General features: G+C 47.7%; 1 protein-coding gene across 4 annotated transcripts in view; it reads left to right on the top strand.

Moving 5' to 3' along the window:
• Window positions 1-13,856, top strand: part of LOC121546250 (striatin-interacting protein 1 homolog) — a 38,343-nt gene that overhangs the window by 14,562 nt on the left and 9,925 nt on the right. For all 4 annotated transcript variants that reach the window (XM_041857394.1, XM_041857393.1, XM_041857392.1 and 1 more), the window contains exons 6-9: window positions 10,695-10,763; window positions 11,482-11,588; window positions 12,942-13,069; window positions 13,374-13,562. In XM_041857394.1, the coding sequence (XP_041713328.1) occupies window positions 10,695-10,763; window positions 11,482-11,588; window positions 12,942-13,069; window positions 13,374-13,562 (493 nt within the window). The remainder of the gene's footprint in view (window positions 1-10,694; window positions 10,764-11,481; window positions 11,589-12,941; window positions 13,070-13,373; window positions 13,563-13,856) is intronic.

Genomic DNA, 13,856 nt, shown 5'->3' with positions numbered 1-13,856 from the left:
ACAACAGCCCCTTCGATGTGAATGGGGGCGTGCTCGGTCCTCCGTTTCCTGCAGTCCACGATCAGCTCCTTTGTCTTGCTGACGTGGAGTGAGAGGTTGTTGACCTGGCACCACACTGCCAGGTCTCTGACCTCCTCCCTATATGCTGTCTCATTGTCGTCGGTGATCAGGCCTACCACTGTCGTGTCGTCGGCAAACTTCATGATGGTGTTAGAGTCGTGATCGTCCACACAGTCGTGGGTGAACAGGGAGTACAGGAGGGGACTAAGCACACACCCCTGAGGGGACCCCGTTTTGAGGGTCAGCGTGGTGGATGTGTTGTTTCCTACCCTCGCCACCTGGGGGCGTGTCATCAGGAAGTTCAGGATCCAGTTGCAGAGGGAGGTGTTCAGTTCCAGGGTCCTTAGCTTAGTGATGATCGGTCCCGTGTGGCTCAGTTGGCAGCGCGTGGCACTTGCAACGCCAGGGTTGTGGGTTCGATTCCCATGGGGGACCATTACGAAAATGTATGTACTCACTACTGTTAGTTGCTCTGGATAAGAGCATCTGCTAAATTACAAAAATGTAAATGTGAAAAATTATGAGCTTGGAGGGCACTATGGTGTTGAACACTGAGATGTAGTCAATGAACCACATTCTCACGTACAGTTGAAGTCGGAAGTTTACATACACCTTAGCCAAATACATTTAAACTCAGTTTTTCACAATTCCTGACATTTAATCCTAGTAAAAATTCCCTGTCTTAGGTCAGTTAGGATCACCACTTTATTTTAAGAATGTGAAATGTCAGAATAATAGTAGAGAGAATGATTTCTTTCAGCTTTTATTTCTTTCATCACATTCCCAGTGGGTCAGAAGTTTACATACACTCAATTAGTATTTGGTAGCATTGCCTTTAAATTGTTTAACTTGGGTCAAATGGTTCGGGTAGCCTTCCACAAGCTTCCCACAATAAGTTGGGTGAATCTTGGCCCATTCCTCCTGACAGAGCTGGTGTAACTGAGTCAGGTTTGTAGGCCTCCTTGCTCGCACACGCTTTTTCAGTTCTGCCCACATATTTTGTAGGTCAGGGCTTTGTGATGGCCACTCCAATACCTTGATTTTGTTGTCCTTAAGCCATTTTGCCACAATTTTGGAAGTATGCGTGGGGTCATTGTCCATTTGGAAGACCCCAAGCTTTAACTTCCTGACTGATGTCTTGAGATGTTCCTTCAATATATCCACATCATTTTCCTTCCTCATGATGGTTGGGATGGTGTTCTTCGGCTTGCAAGCGTCCCCCTTTTCCCTCCAAACATAATGATGGTCATTATGGCCAAACAGTTCTATTTTTGTTTAATCAGACCAGAGGACATTTCTCCAAAAAGTACGATCTTTGTCCCCATGTGCAGTTGCAAACCGTAGTCTGGCTTTTTTATGGCGGTTTTGGAGCAGTGGCTTCTTCCTTGCTGAGCGGCCTTTCAGGTTATGTCGATATAGGACTCGTTCTACTGTGGATATAGATAGTTTTGTACCTGTTTCCTCCAGCATCTTCAAAAGGTCCTTTGCTGTTGTTCTGGGATTGATTTGCACTTTTTGCATCAAAGTACGTTCATCTCTAGGAGACAGAACGCGTCTCCTTCCTGAGCGGTATGACGGCTGCGTGGTCCCATGGTGTTTATACTTGCGTACTATTATTTGTACAGATGAACGTGGTACCTTCAGGCATTTGGAAATTGCTCTCAAGGATGAACCAGACTTGTGGAGGTCTACAATTTTTTTTCTGAGGTCTTGGCTGATTTCTTTTGATTTTCCCATGATGTCAAGCAAAGAGGCACTGAGTTTGAAGGTAGGCCTTGAAATACATCCACAGGTACACCTCCAATTGACTCAAATGATGTCAATTAGCCTATCAGAAGCTTCTAAAGCCATGACATCATTTTCTGGAATTTTCCAAGCTGTTTAAAGGCACAGTCAACTTAGGTTATGTAAACTTCTGACCCACTGGAATTGTGATACAGTGAATTATAAGCGAAATAATTTGTTGAAAAATTTGTTTTAATAACTCCAACCTAAGTGTATGTAAGCTTCTGACTTCAACTGTAGGTGTTCCGTTTGTCCAAGTGGGAAAGGGCATTGTGGAGTGCAATAGAGATTGTGTCATCAGTGGATCTGTTTGGGTGGAATGTGAATTGGAGTGGGTCCAGGGTGTCTGGGATGATGGTGTTGATGTGAGCCATGACCAGCCTTTCAAAGCATTTCACGGCTGCAGATGTGAGTGCTACGAGGCGAAAGTCATTTAGACAGGTTACCTTGGTGTTCTTGGGCACAGGAACTATGGTGGTCTGTTTAAAACATGTAGGTATTACTGTCAGTATGGTACCGATGTGGATGTGATGAGGAGTCAGGCGCAGGACACAGAGGTTTAGTCCAACAAACTTTACTATTAGTAAAGTGTACAATAATCCATACACGACCTCGAAAATACAGAGGCGAGAAACAGTACGCAACATGCGTAAAACAAATACCATGAAGAGCGCAAAACACGCAGCTCAAAAGACACGCGGACAACAACACACAATATAACTAACACAAAACAGGGAACTTATAGGACACGTAATTAGGACACAAACAGACACAGGTGTACCAGACAGACCAAAGCAATCAACACACGAAACATACAACGGTGGCAGCTAGTATTCCGGGGACGGCGAACGCCGAAGCCTGCCCGAACCAGGAGGAGGAGCAGCCTCGGCCGAAACCGTGACAGTACCCCCCCCCTTGACGCGCGGCTCCAGCCGTGCGTCGACCCCGGTCTCAGGGACGGCCAGGAGGACGCAGACCCGGGCGCGTGGGATGCCCACGGTGGAACTCTGTCAGGAGGGATGGGTCGAGGATGTCCCTCCTAGGCACCCAGCACCGTTCCTCCGGACCGTACCCCTCCCACTCCACGAGATACTGGAGACCACTCCTCCGGCGCCTCGAGTCCAATATAGTCCGGACCCTGTACGCCGGTGCCCCCTCGATGTCCAAAGGGGGTGGAGGGGTCTCTCCTATCTCCTCCTCTTGGAGTGGACCAGCTACCACCGGCCTGAGAAGAGACACATGGAACGAGGGGTTAATATTTTTGTACTCAATAGGCAGTTGTAATCTGTAACACACCTCGTTCAATCTTCTCAGGACTTTGAAGGGCCCCACAAACCGCCGACCCAGCTTCCAGCAGGGCAGGCGGAGGGGCAGGTTTCGAGTCGAGAGCCAGACTCGATCTCCCGGTGCGTACACCGGCCCCTCACTGCGGTGGCGATCGGCGCTGGCCTTCTGATTTGACGGATGGCACGCTGCAGATGGACATGGGCAGCGTCCCACGTCTCTTCCGAGCGCCGAATCCACTCGTCCACCGCAGGGGCCTCGGTCTGGCTCTCGTGCCACGGTGCCAGGACCGGCTGATACCCTAAAATACACTGGAAAGGTGTTAATCCGGTGGAGGAGTGGCGGAGAGAGTTCTGGGCCATCTCTGCCCAGGGGATATACCTCGACCACTCCTCCGGCCGGTCCCGGCAATAGGACCTCAAAAACCTACCCACATCCTGGTTCACACGTTCAACCTGCCCATTGCTCTCTGGGTGGTACCCCGAGGTAAGGCTAACCGAGACCCCCAGGCGTTCCATGAAAGCCCCCAGACTCTGGAGGTGAACTGGGGACCTCGGTCGGACACAATATCCTCGGGGACCCCATAGTGCCGGAACACGTGGGTAAAGAGGGCCTCGGCGGTCTGTAGGGCAGTAGGGAGACCCGGCAGTGGGAGGAGACGACAGGCCTTAGAAAACCGATCCACAACGACCAAAATGGTGGTATTACCCTGGGAAGGGGGTAGATCGGTCACAAAATCTACCGAGAGGTGGGACCATGGTCGTTGTGGAACGGGCAGAGGATGTAACTTACCCCTGGGCAAATGTCTAGGTGCCTTACACTGGGCACACACCGAGCAGGAGGAGACATAAACCCTCACATCCCTGGCTAACGTTGGCCACCAGTATTTCACGCTAAGGCAGTGCACCGTCCGACCAATACCAGGATGTCCAGAGGAGGGTGATGTATGAGCCCAAGAAATAAGCCGATCACGAACCTCGAGCGGAACGTACGTCCGCCCCACAGGACACTCGGGGGAGTAGGGTCGGTACGCAGCGCCCGCTCGATTTCCGCATCGACCTCCCATACTACCGGAGCCACCAGACAAGACTCCGGCAGTATGGAAGTAGGCTCAATGGACCTCTCCTCCGTGTCATACTGCCGGGACAGTGCGTCTGCCTTACCGTTCTGGGACCCAGGGATGTATGTGATCTTAAAAACAAACCGGGTCAGGAACATGTTCCACCTAGCCTGACGAGGGTTCAATCTCCTAGCTGCCCGGATGTACTCCAGGTTACGGTGATCAGTCAGAATGAGAAAAGGGTGTTGAGCCCCCTCAAGCCAATGCCTCCACACCTTTAGGGCCTGGACTACAGCTAACAGCTCCCTGTCCCCAACGTCATAATTGCGCTCCGCCGAGCTGAGCTTCTTGGAGTAGAACGCACAGGGGCGGAGCTTAGGTGGCGTGCCGGACCGTTGTGACAGGACTGCCCCAATACCGGTCTCGGACGCGTCCACCTCTACTTGGAAAGGCAAAGAGGATCCGGATGCGCCAGCACCGGGGCCGAGGCGAACAGGTTCTTCAGCTTGACAAATGCCCTGTCCGCCTCAGCTGACCACTGCAAGCGCACCGGACCCCCCTTTAGCAGGGACGTAATGGGAGCTGCAACCTGTCCAAAGCCCCGGATAAACCTCCGGTAGTAATTAGCAAAACCCAAGAACCGCTGCACCTCTTTTACGGTGGTTGGAGTTTGCCAATTACGCACAGCCGATACCCGATCTACCTCTATCTCCACGCCAGACGCGGACAACCGATAACCCAAAAAAGAGACGGACTCCTGGAAGAACAGGCATTTCTCTGCCTTGACATACAAGTCATGCTCCAACAGTCGTCTCAATACTCGGCGCACCTGGGCTACATGCTCGGCTCGTGTAGAAGAATACACTAGAATGTCGTCAATGTACACCACTACACCCTGCCCATGCATGTCCCGGAAAATCTCATCAACAAAGGATTGGAAGACTGAAGGAGCATTCATTAACCCGTACGGCATGACGAGATACTCGTAATGACCCGAGGTGGTGCTAAATGCTGTTTTCCATTCATCCCCCTCCCTAATGCGCACCAAATTGTACGCGCTCCTGAGATCCAACTTTGTGAAGAACCGCGCTCCGCGTAATGACTCCGTCATCGTCGCAATCAGTGGAAGTGGGTAACTGTATTTTACTGTGATCTGATTGAGACTACGGTAATCAATACACGGGCGCAATCCCCCATCCTTCTTCTTCACAAAGAAGAAACTCGAGGAGACCGGAGAAGTAGAGGGCCGTATGTATCCCTGTGCCAAGGACTCGGCTATGTAAGTCTCCATAGCCGCAGTTTCCTCTTGAGACAGGGGATACACATGACTCCTGGGAAAAGCTGCTCCGGTCTGGAGATTTATCGCACAGTCCCCCTGTCTATGAGGAGGTAGCCGTGCTGCCCTCGATTTGCTAAACGCTAGTGCTAAATCCTCATACTCAGGGGGAATGCGCAGTGCGGACACTTGGTTCGGACTCTCTACCGAGGTCGCCCCTATGGAAACACCTAGACATCTCCCTACACACTGGGCAGACCACTCCATAAGAGCCCTCTGTTGCCTGACCTGTTGTCCCCTCTCTCAGAAGACCCTCCCCAGCACCTGGCCGCGGTGTGTCCTCCACGGCCACAGTTGGTGCAGGGGGTGGCCCTCCTCGGGTTCTCCCTCCTCCTCTCTCTAGCGCCAGCACCCCCGAGCTCCATAGGAATTGGCTCGGAGGTGCTGGAGGATGGAATGGACGACCCCCACTCGGGACGTCCGCGGGTGGCCAACAGGGTGTCAAGCCGGATGGAGATGTCCACCAGCTGGTCGAAGCATAGGTTGGTGTCCCTGCAGGCCAGCTCACGACGAACGTCCTCTCGCAGGCTACACCGGTACTGGTCGATGAGGGCCCTCTCATTCCATCCCGCATCCGCAGCTAACGTCCGGAACTCCAGTGCGAACTCCTGTGCGCTCCTCTTCTCCTGTCGGAGGTAGAACAGACGCTCCCCGCCGCCTTCCCTTCAGGTGGGTGATCGAAGACTGCCCGGAAGCGGCGGGAGAACTCAGCGTAGGTGATGGTAGCTGCGTCTATTCTCCTCCATTCGGCGTTGGCCCATTCCAACGCCTTACCGGATAGACAGGAGATGAGGGCGGAGACGCTTCGTATCCCGAGGGCGCTGGGTGTATAGTAGCCAGGTATAGTTCTATCTGCAGGAGGAACCCCTGACACCCGGCTGCAGAACCGTCATATGCCCTTGGGAGCGAGAGCCGAATACCACTGGGTTCCGGCGCTGAGAGAGGAGGATTGACCGGTGGCGATGGGATGGTGTATGTGGACGTGGGCACCTCTCCACTAGCCAACCGGTGCAGAGTGTTGGACACCTCGCCTAGAACGGCCTCCAGTTGCCGGATCATGGAGTCCTGCTGACTGAGCCGTTCTTCTAGTGACCAGGCTGTCATCGCTGATCCTGCTGACTCCATAAGTGGTGTGTTGTTCTGTCAGTATGGTACCGATGTGGATGTGATGAGGAGTCAGGCGCAGGACACAGAGGTTTAGTCCAACAAACTTTACTATTAGTAAAGTGTACAATAATCCATACACGACCTCGAAAATACAGAGGCGAGAAACAGTACGCAACATGCGTAAAACAAATACCATGAAGAGCGCAAAACACGCAGCTCAAAAGACACGCGGACAACAACACACAATATAACTAACACAAAACAGGGAACTTATAGGACACGTAATTAGGACACAAACAGACACAGGTGTACCAGACAGACCAAAGCAATCAACACACGAAACATACAACGGTGGCAGCTAGTATTCCGGGGACGGCGAACGCCGAAGCCTGCCCGAACCAGGAGGAGGAGCAGCCTCGGCCGAAACCGTGACAATTACAGACTGGGTCAGGAAGAAGTTTAAAATGTCAGTGAAGACACTTGCCAGCTGGTCAGCGCATGCTCTGACTACGCGTCCTGGTAATCCGTCTGGCCCTGCGGCCTTGTGAATGTTAGTTAACCTGTTTAAATGTCTTACTCACATCGGCTACGGGGAGGGTGATCACACAATCGTCTGGAACAGCTGGTCCTCTCACTCATGGTTCAGTGTTGCTTGCCTCAAAGCGAGCATAGAAGGCATTTACATTTGAAGTCGGAAGTTTACATACACTTAGGTTGGAGTCATTAAAACTCGTTTTTCAACCACTCCACAAATGTCTTGTTAACAAACTATAGCTTTGGCAAGTCGGTTAGGACATCTACTTTGTGCATGACACAAGTAATTTTTCCAACAATTGTTTACAGACAAATTATTTCACTTATAATTCACTGTATCACAATTCCAGTGGGTCAGAAGTGTACATTAACTAAGTTGACTGTGCCTTTAAACAGCTTGGAAAATTCCAGAAACTGATGTCATGGCTTTAGAAGCTTCTCATAGGCTAATTGACCAAATTTGAGTCAATTGGAGGTGTACCTCTGGATGTATTTCAAGGCCTACCTTCAAACGCAGTGCCTCTTTGCTTGACATCATGGGAAAATCAAAAGAAATCAGCCAAGACCTCAGAAAAAAAATGGTAGACCTCCACAAGTCTGGTTCATCCTTGCGAGTAATTTCCAAACGCCTGAAGGTACCACGTTCATCTGTACAAACAATAGTATGCAAGTATAAACACCATGGGACCACGTAGCCGTCATACCGCTCAGGAAGGAGACGCATTCTGTGTCCTAGAGATGAACGTACTTTGGTGCGAAAAGTGCAAATCAATCCCAGAAACACAGCAAAGGACCTTGTGAAGATGCTGGAGGAAACAGGTACAAAAGTATCTATATCCACAGGAAAACGAGTCCTATATTGACATAACCTGAAAGGCCGCTCAGCAAGGAAGAAGCCACTGCTCCAAAACCGCCATAAAAAAGCCAGACTACGGTTTGCAACTGCACATGGGGACAAAGATCGTACTTTTTGGAGAAATGTCCTCTGGTGTGATGAAACAAAAATAGAACTGTTTGGCCATAATGACCATCGTTATGTTTGGAGGAAAAAGGGGAACGCTTGCAAGCTGAAGAACACCATCCCAACCGTGAAGCACGGGGGTGGCAGCATCATGCTGTGGGGGTGCTTTGCTGCAGGAGGGACTGGTGCACTTCACAAAATAGATGGCATCATGAGGAAGGAACATTTTGTGGATATATTGAAGCAACATCTCAAGACATCAGTCAGGAAGTTAAAGATTGGTCGCAAATGGGTCTTCCAAATGGACAATGACCCCAAGCATACTTCCAAAGTTGTGGGAAAATGGCTTAAGGACAACAAAATCAAGGTATTGGAGTGGCCATCACAAAGCCCTGACCTCAATCCTATAGAAAATGTGTGGGCAGAACTGAAAAAGCGTGTGCGAGCAAGGAGGCCTACAAACCTGACTCAGTTACACCAGCTCTGTCAGGAGGAATGGGCCAAAATTCACCCAACTTATTGTGGGAAGCTTGTGGAAGGCTACCCGAACCGTTTGACCCAAGTTAAACAATTTAAAGGAAATGCTACCAAATACTAATTGAGTGTATGTAAACTTCTGACCCACTGGGAATGTGATTAAATAAATAAAAGCTGAAAGAAATCATTCTCTCTACTATTATTCTGACATTTCACATTCTTAAAATAAAGTGGTGATCCTAACTGACCTAAGACAGGGAATTTTTACTAGGATTAAATGTCAGGAATTGTGAAAAAGTTTAAATGTATTTGGCTAAGGTGTATGTAAACTTCCGACTTCAACTGTAGCTTGTCTGGTAGGCTCGCGACACTGGGCAGCTAGTGGCTCGGTTTCCCTTTGTAATCCCTGATAGTTTGTAAGCCCTGCCATATCCGATGAGCATCAGAGCCGGTATAATAGGATTCGATCTTAGGCCTGTATTGACACTTTGCCTGTTTGATGGTACGTCGGAGGGCATAGCGGGATTTCTTATAACCATCCGGGTTAGTGTCCCGCGCCTTGAAAGTGGCAGCTCTAGCCTTTAGCACAGTGCGGATGTTGCCTTTAATCCATGGCTTCTGGTTGGGATATGTACGTACGGTCACTGTGGGGACGACGTCGTTGATGCACTTATTAATGAAGCCGGTGACTGATATGGTAAACTCTGAAAATGCCATCGGATGAGTCTCGGAACCAATTCCAGTCTGTGCTAGCGAAACAGTTCTGTAGCTTAGCATTCATTTCATCGGACCACTTCCGTCACTGGTACTTCCTGTTTGAGTTTTTGCTTGGAATCAGGAGGATGGAGTTATGGTCAGATTTGCAATATGGAGGTTGAGGGAGAGCTTTGTATGCGTCTCTATGTGTGGAGTAAAGGTGATCTAGAGTTTTTTTCGCCTCTAGTTGCACAGGTGACATGCTGGTAGAAATTAGATTAGATGGATTTTAGTTTTCATGCATTAAAATCACCGGCCAATTGGAGCGCTGCCTCTGGATGAGCATTTACTTGTTGTTTTATGGATCTATACAGCTCATTGAGTGCGGTTTTAATGCCAGCATTGGTTTGTGGTGTTAAATCGACATCAAGAAAAATATAGATGAAAACTCTCTTGGTAAATAGTATGGTCTCCAGTTTATCATGAGGTATTCTAACTCAGGCGAGCAGAACCTCAAGACTTCCTTTAATATTAGAGATTGTGCACCAGCTGTTGTTAACAAAGAGACACACACCACCTAGATAGAAAAGCCAGATAGATTTATATCATCCATGTCCTTGTTCAGCCAAGTTTCCGAGAAACATAAATTTTTACTTATGGGTGGTCCTCTGTAGCTCAATTGGTAGAGCATGGCGCATGTAACGCCAGGGTAGTGGGTTCGATCCCCGGGACCACCCATACGTAAACATTTATGCACACATGACTGTAAGTCGCTTTGGATAAAAGCATCTGCTAAATGGCATATTATTATTATATTATTACAATACCTCAGGTCCCGTTGATGGGATAGTCTCGAACGAAGCTCGTCCAGTTTGTTCTCCAGTGATTGTACATTTGCCAATAGAACAGAGGGTAGAGGCGGTTTATTTACACGCTGCCGTAGTTTCATCAGGGTGCCGGCACGTCTGCCTCTATATTATTTTCCGAGTGTCGGGGAATAGGGCCTGGTCTGGGGTGAGCAGTATGTCCTGAGCCGCCGACTCGTTGAAGTAGAAATCTTCATCCAAATCGAGGTTGGTGATTGCTGTTCTGATGTCCAGAAGCTCTTTTCGGTCATAGGAAACGATGACGGAAAACATTATATACAAACAAAGTTAAGATCAGCGCAAAAAAACACACAAAATAGCAGAATTGGTCAGGAGCCCATAAAACAGCCACTATACATTCCATCGCCATTCTAGTCTTTGTCACTGCAGTTATAGGAAATGAGAACTTCCTGACCCCATGACCTGACCAGGTCCTAGTCATTAGCGATATCTCTAGTCTGTTATGTTTAGCTGTGGTGTGGTACGATTTGTACTGTATGTATGCTAAACTGCTTCTGTGTTCGACAGTAACAACCAAGCCTGCAGCAGTGCAGTGAGGAAACCTGCCATCTCTCTGGCGGACAGCACAGAACTCAGGTGAGCATCTTTACACCTCACTGATGTTTACAGCAGTCCCCCAATCAGCCAAGCCAAGTAGTGGTTTTCAACCCCACTACTCCAGCAATCACTTGACATTTCACCCCCCCAGCCCAGAGTCTCAAGTACCAGTTCAGCCCAGACTCTAAAGTACCAGTGTACCAGACTGTACAGTCAATCCCTCACTGAACTCCATAGACTGATAACTACCTACCACCCTCACCTGTTCCTCCCATCCCATCTCTACCACTCTTTCTAGGCAGCTCTCTGTGTGCCTCCCCCAGTAATGATCTGTTGTGAGAACAGATCTGTCCTAATAGAGTGGGAAACCAAATAACCCGTCCTAATAGCTTGTAGAAAATGGAGGCCATTATGGCTTGTTTTCCGTCTGAATCAAGGCGTTAATGCACGGGACACTGCCTCGCTAACGTTGTTTAATTACTGTAGGGTGATTTAGGCTGATGCATTAGTGCATGTGGAAAGGTGTACAAGAGTATTAAGTATGCACACATACACATTTACAGATTTACACAAACTAAACATAGGCAGACATAATGTATGCACAAACACACATAGTTATGTTTTTGGAGTGGAGAGTTGTTCTACCTCAGTAGCTTACAGACTATTTGTCTTGACCTGTTTGTCTTGACCTATTTGTCTTGATGCAAACATGCACACACCTGTTCATTCTAACCTCTGACATCTTGTGTTCTACTAGGGTCTTGCTAAGCATCATGTACCTGATGGTGGAGACCATCCGTCTGCAGACAGAGGACGACAGGCCAGAGTGGAGAACTGCCAGAGAGGCCTTCAAGACTGAACTGGGTTTGTGTTTGTGTGTGTGCGTGTGTGTGCACTGTAAGACGTTCCTGTAATTTCAACAGTAAAACACTGTAGAATGCACAGTAAAATACCGTAACTGTGTTTTACAGCACACTGTAAGACTATTCTTTAATTTCAACAGTAAAACACTATGAAATGCACAGTAAAATACCTTAAATGTGTTTACAGAATTAATTATGGTGCATCTTGGGTTAATGTTGTGAGTGGGGAAAGAGTCTCTGGCTCATTAACATACAGTATGTTAATGTGTGACTTGTAAGAGGCTATGTTTGTTGCACCCATTAGTGAGAATGCTGTACCCCCACAGAATACAGTAATATACTGTATTTTAGGAATTCTACAAACCTTGTTAACTGATATGTGGTAGTGGTTCCCTAACAATGAAATGTATATAGGGAACAGATCAGAGGTAGCCTGGCTGACGTGACCCACGTGACTACACAGCTCGAGAGCTAGTGTCTGCCAGACTAGATCAGAGTGGCAGCGGGTCTTAAACCTTTAATGGCTGAATATTTAACCATGTCCATTTGATCTGTTTTGCCCTGTAATCACGGCGAGTTTGGAAGCCTTTGTTTAGGCCTCTAGAAGTGCAAGTGATATAAAACACCTATTATTCATTAATATGCTGTAATATACAAATGCAGAGCAGCCAACCTTCTTGCTCCAATCCCTTGTAATTACAGTAAAATACTGTAAATATTACTTTCTTACAGTTTATTAGTCTCCTTTACAGTATTGTACTGTGTTTAATTTCTTTGACATTATAGTCATTTACAGGAAGCTGTCATCAAGTTACCCTGAATATCTCAGTAATGTATTGGCACTATCCAGAGATAGTCAGAGATATATCATAAGATATCTTGTTTTAATTACAATTATTTTGAAGACCAGTATATCCTTAACTACAACAATATTTTCAGTAACGGTTACAGAAACGTTTTACATGCTATGACTTTGATTTAAAAAATGCTCAACCTTGGTTGAATGCACCGACTGTAAGTTGCTAAGGACAAGAGCGCCTGCTAAATGACCAACATTTTAATGTAAAAATGAAAACTTGCAAAGAACACTGGCTAATATGTCACTGGGTAATTACAGTAATATACTGTAATTGTAATTGGTACTGTAATTTAGATTACAGTAACTGACTTTTGGTACCGTAAAATTGATTACAGTAGCTGTACTGTAAAATAAGTTACAGCAACTTACTGGCCAATTGCTGCCAGTAAGTTACTGTAAATTATACAGGAATTTTTTTACAGTGTGTGCGCTGTATGTGTGCCATGTGTGTACTGTATGTGTGTGCTGGCTATTGACCCTTTCCTCTAACCTCAGGTTCTCCTCTGTATAATGGAGAGCCATTTGCCCTGCTACTCTTCACCATGGTGACCAAGTTCTGCAGTATGAACGCTCCACACTTTCCCATGAAGAAGGTCCTGCTGCTACTCTGGAAGACCATCCTGGTCAGTAAGCTACAGCACAGACACAAATACCTGTCCGTTTAGTAGGCTAGCAGCTTCGTAACAGAGATATTTCATCCACCATTATGTTATCATCTATTGTAAATTCAAAACACTTGTTAGAATGTTAAAGTAGTGTCAGGCTAGACTAATTCCACAATGGAATTGATGGGTTGGGAAAATTTGGTTTGCCAATATCTGCATAGAGCTCTGTGCATGTGTGTTTGTGTACATCTCTATGGCTTTCTGTGTCCATCTGTCTCTGCATATGTGTCCATCTCAATCTGTGTGTGTATGTGTATTACAGTTCACAATGGGGGGCTTCGAGGAGCTCCAGGAGATGAAGGTTCGAGTCAGAGAGAGGCTGAGCCTGCCCCCCCTACCTGAGGACAGCATCAAGGTGGTCCGGAGCATGAGAGCAGCCTCTCCTCCAGCCTCGGCCATGGAGCTCATAGAACAGCAACAGCAGGCCAAGAGAGGACGCCGCAGCCGCAGGGTACGTATTATACAATCATTATATTATGCACATACTGTACACACACACACACACTGTTCCTGGAGCTTTTCACATACACACACCTGTGCGTTAGACTCACACTTGACTGAATACACACCTGATGTGTTCTAACAGTGAGCCTAACTAAACCCCTGCAGTTACAGAGGGCATGGTGTGTGAGGCTAACAAGCATTGGTTGCTCAGCCTGGCTATAGCAGTAGAGAATGTGAATAGGAACCATGTGCATACCATCAGTATACTGTAATACTGTATTCCCCTGACAGTGGAATGAAT

The sequence above is a fragment of the Coregonus clupeaformis genome, unplaced genomic scaffold (assembly GCF_020615455.1).
Source record: "Coregonus clupeaformis isolate EN_2021a unplaced genomic scaffold, ASM2061545v1 scaf0227, whole genome shotgun sequence".
NCBI lineage: Eukaryota > Metazoa > Chordata > Actinopteri > Salmoniformes > Salmonidae > Coregonus > Coregonus clupeaformis.
Note: the sequence above shows the minus strand (reverse complement) of the source record. Positions and strands in the feature narration are given on the sequence as shown.